This window comes from Rhamphochromis longiceps, linkage group LG16, assembly GCF_057381845.1.
Source record: "Rhamphochromis longiceps isolate RC_006_pf linkage group LG16, R_longiceps_female_GT1.1, whole genome shotgun sequence".
Classification (NCBI taxonomy): Eukaryota; Metazoa; Chordata; class Actinopteri; order Cichliformes; family Cichlidae; genus Rhamphochromis; species Rhamphochromis longiceps.
The window spans coordinates 29568462-29584066 of NC_140572.1; the positions used below are offsets into that span (position 1 = coordinate 29568462).

At 40.0% G+C, this 15605-nt stretch overlaps 1 protein-coding gene across 1 annotated transcript in view; it reads right to left on the reverse strand.

Moving 5' to 3' along the window:
- asic4a (acid-sensing (proton-gated) ion channel family member 4a) overlaps positions 1-15605 on the reverse strand; it is a 96426-nt gene that overhangs the window by 15472 nt on the left and 65349 nt on the right. The window contains exons 2-4 of the mRNA XM_085385198.1: positions 912-1056; positions 397-524; positions 113-266 (exon numbers count right to left, since the gene is read on the reverse strand). Coding sequence (XP_085241324.1) covers positions 113-266; positions 397-524; positions 912-1056 — 427 coding nt within the window. The remainder of the gene's footprint in view (positions 1-112; positions 267-396; positions 525-911; positions 1057-15605) is intronic.

Consider the following 15605-nt stretch of genomic DNA (forward strand, 5'->3'; position numbering starts at 1 on the left):
ATGTCAGAGAATGAATTACTATTGTGTGTCCATTTGAAATGATGCACACAATCCTCTTTCCCCCTGAAACATGTGCCGCTCTGTGTAAAGATAATGTAGGGGCTGATCTTACCGGGCATGTGCACCATTCTGCATTTGCACACTCGTAGGACCTCGTTGGTCTCACAGAGCAGGCGACAGGCACTGATGCTGTATGTGTCGTATCCTGGGAACTTCTCTTTGCTGGTGGAGCGGCAGTTCCCCCAGGGCTGGGGCAGGTAGGTCAGCTAAGCACACAAAGATTTATTAGACCCAGTCTGAGCCACCGGGGTTGCTGGGAGAACAGTAATCTGGTGGTGGGTGGTGGTAGCGGGTCAGCGGGGGCAGGGATGGTGCGCTAAGATGAAGACGACCTACCCTCTGCTCCTGACAGGAAACAAAGGTCTGGAAGCCCGGAGAGACACCGAAGCCCAGCTGGTGGATGTAAGGAGGCTCGTCCTGACTGTGGATCTGAACACGGATGCCGGCCTCCAGGGATGTCTCATCTTCTCATCAGGATGAAATGGAGCACGGATCGTTGCAAAGAGAAAATACAAGGGAATTTCAGATGGCTGCCTCATCTGACAGCTAGGGCTCGGTTTGATGTTAACCGCAAATCATTTATCAGTCATGTTTAAAAAATAGGCCCGTAGGGATTAATTTTATATGACAAGTACAATGCATACACAAATCAAAGGAAGTGTACTGTGTTTAGGAATTCCCTTTTACAAATCACATTTGCAGGTGGAGCAAAACAATCAGGAAATGCATTATTTACAGTACATGACCAAGACAAATAGATGCAGGCGGTTATTGATTTAAACTGCAGCAGAGGGTATGTCACAGCATTGCACAGGATAGGATTACAATAGACAAATAGTTCTGAAGCTTACTTGTCTCTCTCCAGATTGGCAGATACTCATCCTGCTGAATATCCAACATGATCTCCAGCCCATTTCCCATTCCACCCTGCTTGGTTTTCCTGGATGTAGTCTTGTTGCCATTAAAAGTGTAGCATTTCCCATATCTGGTGTACACCTGGGAGAGAACAGATTGATATCATGAACATCACCATAAGCGTGACAAAGTCCAGATGCCGCACGTGACGCGCTCATACAGGCGCACTGAAATGAAATCAGAGATATGGAGCAAAAAATAAACAAGCCACATCTCTGCCTGGACAAGTCGCTGTATATTACCCACAAACCTCTGGATGCAGTGAACGGCTCAGTCCCTCGCGGATTTTGATAAGCAGTATTTGAATCAATTTCCAACACCCACCACACAAAACCTGCACAATGCTGCTCAGTAGTAGCACCATCCCACTGAAATATCAAATGGCATAAGAGATTCTTTAATCTCTCTTCAAAAGAAAACAAAAGACAATGAGAGAGAGGCTGCTTTAAGTAAGATATCACACCACCACCTATCAGGGGAGCTGTCTCAGTAGGGAACACATCATCTCTTTGTTTATACCTCTCATCTAAACTGCTGCACTGTGGAAAATATAATTCTTACCAGTCATTTAACTGTTATCTGAAGCCAGTTTTAAAGGCACAATCCGTGATCCACATGCAAAGAAAATGGTCCTGTAGCAGCACCACCAATATCCAGGATTGTAAGTCTTTCACAGACACTGATTAAGGTTTGATTCTAAAGGCAGTTTATTCCTTGAAAAGCTGAGTCCTTCATCTGAACAATGATGATACAATCATAGCTTAAACTCTGTCACCAGGTATGGCAGGTGTCCAGCTTTGGATTTCTTCTCACGTTCAACTAGAGGATGTCAAGCTCTAGTTCGATAGCCAGAGGGAAACTGTCAAGAGAGCTGAGGATGGCTAATTTTTGCCGTTTCCAAGTATCTTAAAAGATACGGAACATTTATCTGTATAAATAAAAAATGGTAAACGTAAGAAACCAAGACTAATCCTACCCAAGGTAGTGATACTTGTGATATTTGGTACATTCAGTCTGATCGCACCTTTTCACTTAACCCTACGTACATATATTCTGAATGTCAAATCTCAACGGCTTTTCATCAAGTGGCCCAAAATACACAAAATTAAATATTGTAAAACTTCACACTGATCTTTTTAAACTGATGTTGTATCCATTCAGATGGATTTTAGATCCACCAGTGTAGGTCAAATCAAGGAAAACGATTGGTTTTAGGGAATCTTGAAACTGTGAAATTGTACACGTCATGCCTGCGTGTGTGTGTAGATGTCTGCTGGGCAGTCTGGCTTACTCACACAGTCCATAGACATGCATGTTAGGTTAACTGGTGCTTCCAAATTGACCGTGGATGTGAGGCAGATAAAGTGCTTCAAGTGTATAGCTGTATGAATGTATGGTTAAAGTGTGACTTCTATTTAAAAGTGCTTTGAGTGGTTAGTAAGGCTAGAAAAGTGCTATAGAAATACAAGAACATGACATAACATTTGCACCTAGATGTGCAAGCAGAAGCACCCACAATGCAACAGAAAACTCTAAATAATACAACAATAATAATCAATTTATTCTGAGTTAAGGGAGATTAAACTACATGGGATAGTGTGTTCTACGTGTTCTATGTGTTAATAAATGTTGAATTAATATTGATAATTATAGATGGTAGCTATACGGATTTTTAAGTATAGCAGTGAGGACAGTGTTTAATGGTTTTAAAAGTTATATAATAAATCCCAACAGTTCCTCCCAGTTTCACTTGCAATAAAATATATTTAAATGTTATATTTTCATATGTTAGGCATAATGAGAATGTGTGTTCATAAAAGTTTTTCTTCAAAAATCTGAACCACAGTCTAAATAGATCTGTGGTTGAAAATTTAATATAGATATTAACTCCTGGCCTGAGTCAAAAATGAAAAATTGACTTTACTGCTCCGCATGCCAAAGTATCCTTGGGCAAGATACTGAACTTTGAGGTGCTTCAAATGTGCTCATCTAAATGTGTGAATGTATGTGAAGTTCTTAGGTGTAAAAAGAGAGCTTGTATGAATGGGTGACTGAGACATGCTATATAAAGCGCTCTTTAAGAATTACCATACAGTGAAAGCATGACATATGAAGGGTTAATAAGCTACTTATTACAACTGAAGCCAGTGTAGAAGTAGCTCAAAGTTGCATTTTTTAATAGCTAGAAGGAGGTGGACTCATCAGATTTTCATTTATGATTTTAATACATCTTTTTTTGAAATTTAATTTGGTTCATCATTATATACTTTTAAGTCTCATTTAGAGTAAAGCAAGGTATGCTTAAGGATTTGGCAACCTTGTGGCATATAAACTGTTACCTTACGAGCATTCAGTGTCTTTGGGTTCTCATTTAGATCTACGCCTCACTAATTCAGCACTCAGTTGTACAAAAATACATTCAGCTGATGAAAATGTTCACCACAGCTGTCATTTCATCCAGTAAAACTGGAGACCACAAGCTAAAAATGAGAGGCCTGTCTCTGTCTACTTGTGTGAACTCAATGTTTCATGAAGAAATAATGATGGATTCAAACAGCACTTGTAATATAAGCTTTGCTGTGTATGCAGATCCCTAAAAAAATTCTCAGACTACAGCTTTCCCCGCTGAAAAACACCCATTTTTTTCCCCACTCAGAGTGCCGAAAAATAATCTGTTGGATTCGTTTTATCCAAACATCAAATAAAAGAGGACAGTGATGAAAGTATTCAAGCTTAGGAAATCACATGGCAGGAGAGGTCAACAGACAAGGCACTGGAGAAATGACAGTGAAATAACAATTGAGCTGAGCAGACAGCAGACATATCATTAAAGAGACAGTGACGGTCCCTGCATGCACAAAAACATAGAATGCCTGTGATCTGACTTTGATATCAGCTTGATCCACCTAATGAGTGCTGTGATGTCTAAATAAGGGACACTGACGGAACAACACAAGCTCTCATTTACAGACAAAAGCTGTTTAGACGGACAGCTATATTTTATGCAGTAATAGGCCTCGGGGCCTTTGATCTGGCTCTTTGTACATGCTAGTTTGCACTGAGTGTTTGTGTGTGTGTGTGCTTTTTTGAATGAATTTCAAATAGTTACCTTCAAAGTGCATCTTGGTTGAGGAGTCAGACAATTTTTGGACAATTACAGATCTCGGCTCGCGCTCTGTTGTGGTATAAACGGTTTCTCTGTTAGTTCTAGCAGCCAATATGCATTTTTGTAAATTGCAGCATCTTCTCAGCTGGTGTGATTAGATAATGGGACGTGGCAAAGTGTGGGCGGAGGCCCGTGGGAGAGACGGTTCAAGTATTCAAGTGTGACTTTTGACTGACATGTGCTATTAGGCTGAAATGGTTTAATCTCTGTTTGGCTGGTGCGGTGCGGCTGAGGAGGTAAGCTGCACTTATCATTGATTCCCCGCCCCCACCTGGGTTCATTGACACACTTAAGCCTCGACTGGCAGTCTTTATCTGATGGAGCAAGCAACAGAGGCAAAGGAGGATTTCACTTCAGAAATGCTCAAAACACCCAGACCAAGTGCCTGGGTTACGCTCTAAAACTTCAGGCTCTGGAGGACGCCGTGTGTTCACAAATGATATCCCCCAGAGAATATGAGAAAGTTTTCCCATCATCTCACCCAGGAAATGGATGTTGGCAGAGCTTCCACTGGTTTATTTCTCAGTTCCCACCTACCCCTTCTCCCTCCCCTCTCCTTCTCCATCTCCTCTTCCTGCATCCACAACGTGATTGATGGAGCATTTTTCTCTTGTTAAATCTTGCACCAAATTTAGTAAAGGTAACAGGACTGACTTGGGCAAATCCCAAGTGGGGACCTGGCACTGCTGTTGACAAGCTGAAACAGTGCAGCGGCATTGTAGTTACAAACCAGATGAAAAGAAGCGTTGTATTCCTCTGAGTAGCTCAGGAGCTAAATTTTGCAGCACTCAATGCAGCATTGTTCAAAATATATCACCTATGTGACAGTGTTTTAGATGGTAATGAAAAATTGATCAAAACATGTGCTCAGTTTCTGCATTATCCTGTCAGTTATGTCTGCGAGAAACCTAAACTTGTTTCTTTGTATAGTAGTTGGACTATTCAGAGATGAATTACCAACTGAGTAAAGCGAGCTATATTCTTCCTTGAGGCACAAAAACCTCATACTTAAGCAAACTTTAAGCATAAAGTTAAGACATTTAGTGATGTCACCTAATGTACTTGAAAAATACACGTTTTAATGTCTTCATCCCACATTTGTGATCAAAAGTAAATAAATGAAATTATCCATACATGTTGCATTGTGTTTATTGAGGTCACAAACCCGGACATGAAAAGCATCACAGAACATTAGTAATGGCTCATTTCTGAGTCTCTGTGCAAAATTTAATAAAGCTATTAAGTGGAGCCTGCTGTGCGCACGAGAACACATCAATAGTACAAAGACAGCAGGAAGAATATGGCGTCCTATCCCTATATTTACCCTCTGCATTGACTATCTCTGGCTATATATGTAAAATCTATTGTCCATCCAGTACAGGAGGGATGTTTTCTGTTAAAGGTGGATTTTGTGTTTTCTTTTCTCTCTAGGATAGTTTGTCTTATGTTCACACCATAAAGGCTTTGACACAAATCTGTTTCTCTTGGCAACATAAATAAAAAAAGTTGTCTCAACTTGAATAGATTAAGCACTAAAAGTACAAATGCATTAAGATGAAGTTGCAACATGGTTTGGAAAGATTCCCGTCATCATGTCATTTGCTTATCCTGTATCTCACCAATTATAATGCATCTGCTTTAAATGTCAATTCATTATGTGTCTTTTGCCAGTGTTTTTCTTCCGCCTAGAGTGCCTTGTTTCTGTCTCCGTCTCTCCATGCTAAATGCATTAAGAGACCAACCCCTTACCATGTAATTCATAAGCCCCGGTGGGCTAAACCCTTAAACACCCTCTTTATGACTGTGATCTGACAGTCCCAACTTTTCCTTTTAAATAACCCACAGGAGTCACTTCAGTGCTTCTCCAGAGGACATCCATTTCCAGGCAGGCTGCGTGTCATCGGGTGGCTCTCTGAGTACGAGGAAGGAGGATTTGAATTCATTTACGCAGGGTGGTAGAATATGCCAGAGCGCTGATTGGCAGTTGAAAACCATTAAGGCTGGCACATGAAGGCTTAAGGTTGAGACAGAGCGATCCTTGATTTAATGGCTTCATTACAACTTCCCAGCAGAAAGACTTGGATCACAGTGTGGCATAAACTGAATATTTACATGATATTTCAAAATGTTTTTTCAGGAAAAATGGTATATGCAACAGGGCTGGCAGTTCACTGCAAAAGTCTCTCTCTTTCATCCTCCTATTTAGTGTATATTCAGTGTATATTTTCATGTATTTTCATCTATAGTTCTAAAATTGTGATCAGACATTTAAATATATCGTGTGTATGAACGTCACAGTAATTTGGGGAGTTCAAGGATTTCATTGAACGGTTGTTTTTCTAGGGTGGAATAATTATACAGAATACATCTATAATGGAAAAAATACAATTTATTTAGGATTTTTTAAAATCCATATAGGCTCAAATATACACATACACTCAGTTAAACGTTAAATTCTCATTAGTTATCACGATTCACTACAATTAGGAGTTTCTCTTTGCCAGTATAAAAAGGATTTGTTTGACTGCACTGATTTGATTGATCAATTCTCAGAACAATGCGAGTCAAAGGAACTCTTTTAAAATTCCAAGGAGAAGTTGAGAAGGTCTGTTAGATGTAAGTATAAGTTATTCAGCTGTGTCATCACTTTGTCAAGACCCTAAGTGTCACCCTCAGATGAGAGGAAATTGATTATGATATTCCGTAACAACCAAGGCTCAAGCCTGCCATGAAGTGGAAACTGTTGGAACACCAGTGTCACTGTCCACAGAGAAGAGAGTTTTACATCGAGCTGAGGAAGTGTCAACCAAGAAATAGCCACCAGCTCCAAAACCTTCAAGACTGACTCAGATTTGTCCACGTTTGCCAACATGGACAAACCGAATTACCTCTGAAGAAAGATTTTATGGTCAGATGAGAAAGACATTGAGCTATTTGGCCACAATGACAAGAGGTATTTTTGGAGGAGTAAAGTTCAGGCTTTGAAACCAAACGGTCAAGAATTGCGGTGATAGCATCATGCTCTGTTTCTCATTGCTACTGATACATTGTACAAAGTGGATGCAATAACAAAGAAGGAGAACCACCCCTTAAATTAAACTGCACCTCAAATCAACAGATAAGACTGTTGAATTTTAGCTGCAATTGGGTTTTCCAGTAGAACAATAATCCCAAACACACATCAAAACTGGTTCTGGAGTGGATAAAGCTGGTGAACATTAAACGTCTTGAATGGCCTTCACCAAAGGCCCGACCTGTAGCCTACTGAAAACTTGTGGACTACACTTAAAAACTGGATCTGTGCCACAAAAATCAAACGATTTGAATGAATTATACCTAAAAAGCATTCTAATATCCAACCAGAAAAATACCAGATGGTTGTTAATGGCTACCAAAAGTCTCTGGTTGAGATGCAACTTGCTAAAAGACATTCAACCAAGGTTTAGTCTATGTATAAATCTGAGCTTCTTTCTATATAATGAGTGTATGTAAACGTCTATCTACAGCTTAAAATGTTATATGTTTAATCTGTTTCTCGACCTGTAAAGAGAAGTACAGAAGGGACTAAGGGATCAAGGATAATTTTAGTTTAAGCTGAATATGAAATCCTATTTCAATGATTTTCAGTCTAATTACAAAATGAGAGGATGAAAAACAACATTTATTTCAACCAACACAAGTTACATGTTGGTGCAGCACAACAACAACAAACGGTTCACATTTGATCACCTTCTTACAAATGCTGCGATGTGTTTTAATGGTCAAAGGCTAAAGTCACGTAGCCATTTTAAAAAGCCTTTGTGGCGACCACTCAGCTCTTTTAAATCTGTTGTTGTAAACAGCCATCAGAAGGCAGACTAAAAATGCAATGTCTTATTCTCAAGGCTCCTTCTGAACACAGAAGAGCAAAGAAGAATGTGAGGAATGAGTCTTCAAAAAAATAAAACACAATTTACAGAGTGAACATAGCCTTTAAGTGCAGGGCACAAAGCCAGCTACCACATTTTTGCAGCATCCCATTTGTTCCTTTTGGACTTCCTACACAAAACTTTTCTCTATGAACTAACTGCTTTCGTCTCCCACTGTCACTACAGACGGAGCCCTCACCACCAGACTGCATGGAAAAGAACAGTAAAGGGTAGTGACATATCTTTAAATTGTATGTGATCTACTTTTAAACGACTCAGAGGTAGAGAAAAAGAGATTATCTCCACGGCTTTATCACTTGTATAAGCAGTTTTCAGCTCTACCCTTCACCTGCCGTCTTGCACTGCTCGGGAAAAAAAAAACACTTATGTGACACAAAAGGATTTTTTTGGTATGCTTTCTGTATTTTTCCCCCCAAAAGGGAGAAAAAGGAAGCAATTCACATGTAAGAACAGTGGAAGAAAAATCTGTTGTCTTGATCTTTTCTGGTGTTGGTTTAATTCAATAACGGACAAAACTACAGCCTGCTGAAATTCGTCCCCACACTAAAATTCAACGAGATGCTCTGCAGCACCTGTTTGCTCTTCCAAATACTTCTTGATGCAGTTGTACAATTTCCCAGAGTTCATCATGATTGCCCCAAAAGACTTTTCACTATAGTGCAGCCAGTTATGAGAGCAATAACAATACTATGCAAAAGTGTAGTTTGCTTCCAAAGAGGCAGACTTGTCATTTTTAACTGCTCTTGAGCAGTAGCTTTTGAGGCTCTCCAAAGGTCTTTCAAAGTTTTTCTTTGGAAATTGTCTGCTTTTTCACTCATTTTCACCCAGGTCCTCCTCTGTGACTATTTTCAAAGGAATCTTTTTATTTTTTCGTTAAGTCACTCAACACGTACGTGTGAATCATTCAAATATAAAAAAGGCAGCTCTGACAATGGATAAACCAGTATTTTGTCAACAGATAACAGACAACTTAGAATTTAAAAAGCAGTTCTTTCTTATCTTAAGCTACTGTGTTACTAAAACCCTGCCATAAAAACAAATAAATAGTTTAAAAAAAAATCACAAAAACAGGAAACTGAACAAGACAATGGAACAAGTAGCAGGCCTAAATACTGTCCACAGCACATGAACGCTATCTGAAAGCCACGTCCTTAAGAAACAGACATAAAATGCAGCAAAGACCTGACACAGGACCCGAGAAACACATCTGGCCCTTCAGTTGATCCATCTATCGTTCACCAAAGCCTGAAATGATCGCAGTGGAAGGGTGACTGTCATGAATGCAAGCTTAAGGAAGGGAAACGGGGAGAAAAGACTGAGTTACACAAGAACTGGACTGACAATTAGAAATGTTTCATCATCATCATCATTAGGATCTACAGATGAGGTTAAGACAGACGTACAACAATAAGAGTCAACAGACAGATTTTAATCCACCACCCAATAGCATCTGGATTGGCACAGGTTTCAAATGCACTGCATAAGCAATAATTCAATTCAATTTTTATTTCTATAGCACCAACTGCATTTCGTTGCCCTGTACCTGTGCATGTGCAATGACAATAAAGTTGAATTCTATTCTATTCTATTCTATTCTATTCTATTCTATTCTATTCTATTCAAATCACTACAGCAGTTGCTTAAATGCACTTTATATTGCAAAGTATTAAAGACCCTACAATACAAAAAGATACCAGGATAGAAAAAAACACAATGGAGCAGTGTCAGTCGTGGACTGGCCTCCACAGAGCTTGGACCTCAGCATTATTGATCACTGTGGGACAGAAGACAAACCAAAAGGCTACCGAGAGCTTTGAATGTCCTTCAACAAGCCTGGAGAACTATTCCTGAGAACTACTTAAAGAAATTACAGGAAAAGCAAAGAGAGTTCAGGATGTGTTGACGAATAAAGATGATCATACCAATACTGACTTTCAAGCTTGCTAGAATTGCAGAAACATAAACTGCATTTCCACATGTTTTTCACAGTAATTTGCAGCACCTATTTTCTTAGTTTCCTAGAAACATATAAAGAAACAACGGCTGGCTTAAAAATGCACAATAGTGTTTATGACAGTATGCAGTATTTAATATGATTCCTTGTCAGTTATTGCAATTTCAACACATGGCACTGACATGGACATCAAGTTTTATCTCACTGTATTTTCTAATTAATCCAAAACCCAACAAACAATTTCCTTTAGAAATGCAGCTCATGTGATGGGAGTACCTTCTCATGACTGCGGCACAGCCTAAAAGAGACTTCAGAAGCCGCGAGCAAGGCTAACATCAAGGTTGCAGAAATTCTAAACATATTTTAGCTCAAGATTAGGAAAGAAAAATGATAGTGATTTGTGGAAAAACTGACATGGAGTGATAAGAACTCACTGCTAGACCTTTCTTCTTCTCATGCGCTGTGGTTAAGCTGTATAATTCATATATAATCCTCAATCAAATGTCAGACGGATTACTTTTATCGAGGGTCAGCGCTTTAAGATCTCTACATTCAACCATTGGGGGTAAATACAAATCTGGCCCCATCATAACCCCCCTTTCAGTTATATATGAGGGAATCACAGCTTGACTAAACACAGGCAGAGCTCAGACATGAAGCCCAAACAGTGCTGTGGTATGTGAAACGCACAAGTTTTGCATCATTAACCTCCATCGCAATGTCGGTCTGTAAACGCGCCACCAGAGACACCGCGCTCGCTTGCAATTCAACACATTACAGTTATTGTGTATCAATTCCAACCTTCATTACACAACTGAGTGCTGAGATCTCAATGGTAGTTTAATACAGCCATTCAAGTGAGGTAAACACTGCTCAGTCATCATGGTTGGGCTTACTCCGTGGTTGGGTAGAATAGCATGTTTTATAAATGTGACAAGTTCTGTAAAGAAATGCAAATGAATGTTTGATAAAAGGAATTTGAGGGGTTTCAGATTACACGCTGTGTTCGCAAACACCGAGGCCGGTTTACGTTATAAACTAATGATCTTACTTGATCATTTTAAGTAGTTTGCCTGCATCTTTTGCCCTTCACTCTGACTAAAGAACATAGATTAAAATGATGAACTGTGATGCAAACCTGCGGGGCTTGTTTCAGTTATTAGTGTAGGAGTTCTGACTAATCTCTTCTCTTTCTTTGCTGCCCTCCTCTTTCTGGTTGCCTCTGACAGAGCATCAAAAATTAGTTGAGCACCTAAGCCGGAGCTACGCATTCAGCCACCTCCCCGCCACCCCTCCACTCACCCCACTCTGCAATTCTCCACATATCCAAGCATACTCAGCTAATGGAGCGGTGAGGGATGCTCTTGAAAAAGCGGTTGAAAATGGACAGGCTCTCCAGCACAATACAGCAACTCGCAAACAGAGCAGTCCACAACATCCAGCACTCTCAGAGACATGAAAGCTTCCTGCTAGTACAGTCTGCCCTAACATCACAGCCATGGACCCATAAAGACCTTGTTTTATAAATGTGATTAGAAAGTACTGTCATAATGGGAGATAATTCATCTGGATCACCACAGTGAGACAGGTCCCTAATCAGTCTTTACACGTAATTATGAATCATTTCCTGCAGCTAGAGCTTGTGCCTGGGTCCTACAAAAACAGATAATTCTTGTCCTTAAAAGTCAAATAGGACCTATTAATTGTGCTTTCCTGGGAACAATTATCACTATTTGAAATGTATCACCGTTAAAATGGGTCAGCCTAATTGATGCCATTTAAGTCACGACATGTTTAAGCTCCTAGGAACAAGTTCGAGGTGTCCTGCAAAAGTCGTCCGAGTCACTTAGCGTCTTCCTCGTCACACCTTAACCGCACCTCTGCTTAAGCAATGTGTTTATTTTTTGACCTCGGGAGAATTACAAATTCTAGGCTTTATATTTCACAGCAAAGCTCGAGGGCACAGCTCAGAATAGAGGAGTAGAGCATAGTCATACTGAACGTGAAGTGTAATGGTGCTCTCGAGATGGAAAAGGACCATACCGCCCACTATACATGAGCCGAGTGTGCTTTACTTTTCCACTTCACCTCATATTGCCCACAGCTCGGATCAGTCATTCCTGTGTGTTATAAATTGATAAAGCCGAGGAGAAGCCTGCTCTGGGCGCTGCACCGACACACAGTCCCGCCTTAGGCATTTGTCTAACTGTCGACTTTGTTTTTCTGCAGTCATTTAGATATTCAGGTTTAATTAGGTAACTGTCATTAACACATGATTTAATTTCCGAAGCGCTCAATCTCACGCCACTCTGCCTCTCTCAGACTCTGGCACCCACTCCAGAGCACAAACACTCCCACCCAATTGCCACTGAAGAAACGCCAGCACAGTTCCCTGGCCTACCTTTTATTTAGTATTCATCATAACCAAGACACCTGCTTGGTTGTTTTTCTTTCCCGGCGACTCGGGGGAAATGATATCTACTGGATTGGAGCCACATGTTGGGGTTGATGAAACTTCCGGAAAGGAGAAGCAGGATCTACTATCTCTTGACGTGAATCATCAATTTAATATACGGTGTCCCTTCGGGGATACGAGAGTGATGCCAATGCAAATAAATATCAGCTGCTAGCTCTTGTCAGTTTGTGACAAGTTATTCATAACCGAGCAACTATATGAGCATATACAAATATTTGTGATTGCACATGTTTTATGAAACGTGGCTTATGCATGAGATATTTTTTCCCTCCACCAGTGTGACAAGCCTATTGTCGTCGAACCTTTAATGACATGCAACACTTGCTTCATTCACAAGATGGTGCAATAAGTGCACTTAGTCACTTCTACTACTTACTGCCTCACTTATCTAAACCTTCTCCTTTTGTGTGCGCAACAGTGAAACAATATTTGCCTTTTCAACCGTGTAACATTTATGAGCATGGGAATTCAAGTTTTTCATGCTACATAAATCATTCAAGTAAACAAGTCTGATTAGTGTTTTTGCTCGGGCGAAAGAGCTTGTTCTGAGTCAAAAGCAGATCTCACAGTCCATTAGACTAAGCTGGCTCTAAAGCCGGAGCCCAAGGAAGTTTGGCAGACACAGAGTTTTAAACTGCACACCTAAACACACCCGGTTTAATTTGGCCTCTCAAATGGCTGAGTTAAGGAAGGAGATAATGCAGCAATGGAACAAAGGGCAGGCAGATCAAAGAGGAATTGAAAACCTTGGACCATGGATTCTGTCCTTGACTGCATCTGATCAAAGTAAAAGTCAAATTTTTTTCCTTTCCTTTTCTTTTTTTTACATGACAAAAGGACCATATTTCTGCACAGTGGACCTGCAGGGCACTGATAGAGTTGATGATTAATTTCAGCGAATTAATGATTACAATTGAGGTGGTGACATTTCTGGCATTATAAACTTGCTTTCCGCTACTTATTCTATTCTGGAATAAAAACTCCACAGGCACATTTAACCACCCACCCACCCACATGCACACACAGAGCAGCACTGAAGTACAAATGAGCACCAACGACACATTTCACTCCTGAATATTAAACGCGTTCAGAAATAACATTACTCCGCAGTGTGATTAGTTCAGTTTCCATCACTTCTTTTTTGACATTTTTGTTCGATCTTTGATCGGTTAGTTCGCTTGCCTCACTATCACGTCCGTGCCTCGGGCTGATTTATCGTTGCTGCTGTGACACGTTTTGTTTGTCAATGGAGGTCGATAAAGATTACAGATGATTTGATGCTCTTTTTAAACCAGGTTATTAAATGTGAGTGCTGAGAACCACAGTAATCCCTGTCTGCACATCAAAGACAGGAAAGATATCTGGCTTGCTATTAGCAGAGTGGCTGGCTGCCACCTGCCCAGATGTTTGGCATGCGGAGTCCAGTTATGCCAAATGGGGATCAAGGGACCACAGGATGCCTTCCAGGAAGCATCTGAGGTTCCCAAACGTCAAGGACAAACCTGTAGTCATAGTTTTTTTTTTTTTTTTTTTTAAATGCAAATAGTTGCAATTTTATGGAATATTCCATAAACTTTCCACTTTTTTTTATACACTAATCAATTTGAAATGGATCTTTTTTTTTTTCATAAAATCAATTTCACATCTTGCTAACAAGCTAATTTACTTTGCTCCTGACACCTTTAAAAGGTTGATGCCACGGCTGCCTCACATTTACGTTTTTAATTTTCTGTGAACTTAACAGGCTCTCCTGATATCCTGCTTCAGGGACCACCAAGCTCAGCGTGGATTAGAAAGAGCTGATGTTGGGCTCTGTATATCCCACAGTCGTGACAATCCCAGGCCTGCTGCCTGGGTTCTGACTGTCAGTTAAAGAACTTGCTTGTGATAGGGCCTCAGAATATTGGAAGGCTTCCTGTGGTTAAAGCCCTGACTGTCAATGTGCATTTGATTTCCAGGGAGTTTATTCACACTGAAGTTGTTTGTTGTTATTTACAGCCAAAGCCTCAGAGTAAGTCTGTGCCACCCGGCCAAGGTGATTGCTGCAATTATGTGGTGCATTACTGAAACACATTACTCAGTTTTTAAATTAGAACAAAGACCAACAGATATGCAACATTCGACACACAAAGTGGACAGATGGCCGCAGTCTCGAACGGGAGTTCTCGGTTCTGTATGTAATTCAGTTTTAGAGTCAAGGTTCAGAAGGCTACAGTTTCTGATTATGTTCGGAAGGAGCTCCACATGGTGTCTTGACTTGTACAGTGTGAGCAGGGAAGTTTAGTTTCCCACCATGTCGGAACGCTGATTAAAATGCTCAGACTGGACTGGCTATGAGCATGTTATAGCTAAAAAAATAACAACCGGTGAGCTGCCAAAACATTTTAAGATTTCTATTCTTGGAGTTTAAATATGTGCACATGAACAGACTTTTCTGACAGTAAACATTTGGAACCAGGAAAGCCACAACTTGACCAAGTCTGGGAGAAAGACAAAGACACTCCTACTCTTACTGTAACATCAAACAATTACTGAAAATGTTCAACTTTCCAGTTAATTTTTTTTTAAAACATCCCACGCATTTAAAAGATGAAAGTAACCCAGTGATGTCAGTAAAAGTTTCATCCGTGCTGGAATATCAATTAAGTGTCTATAGATAATTACGACTCTCAGAGAATCTCCTAGATCAGATCCACTGAGTCTTCCATTAAAGTGTTTCTAGTTTTTATACCACAGCATTGGGTGGGAAAATCTAAACCCCCTGTTTAGGAGTTCACAATGAGTCAAACAAGTGCAAATGTTTTTACAAAGAAAGCAAATTCCTCTTACTAAGCGTAAAAACATGAATTAAATATGACTTAAACATGTTGTAACATCTGCACTGCATGCATTAAGAAATAAAAATGAATGTTTCCAGCTCGCACCAATGAATGAGCCATTCCCTGTTTAAAACCTAAACTCTTTCCCTGAGCTTTGGTCCCCAGAGGCAGATTTTATGCATTCATACACTCAATGTTTTATTTAGCATTTTAGAACTTAAAACAAAGGGATGAGAGTATTCTTCCATTTTAAATATTGCTGAGAGTACAATTAAAACCAAATAAA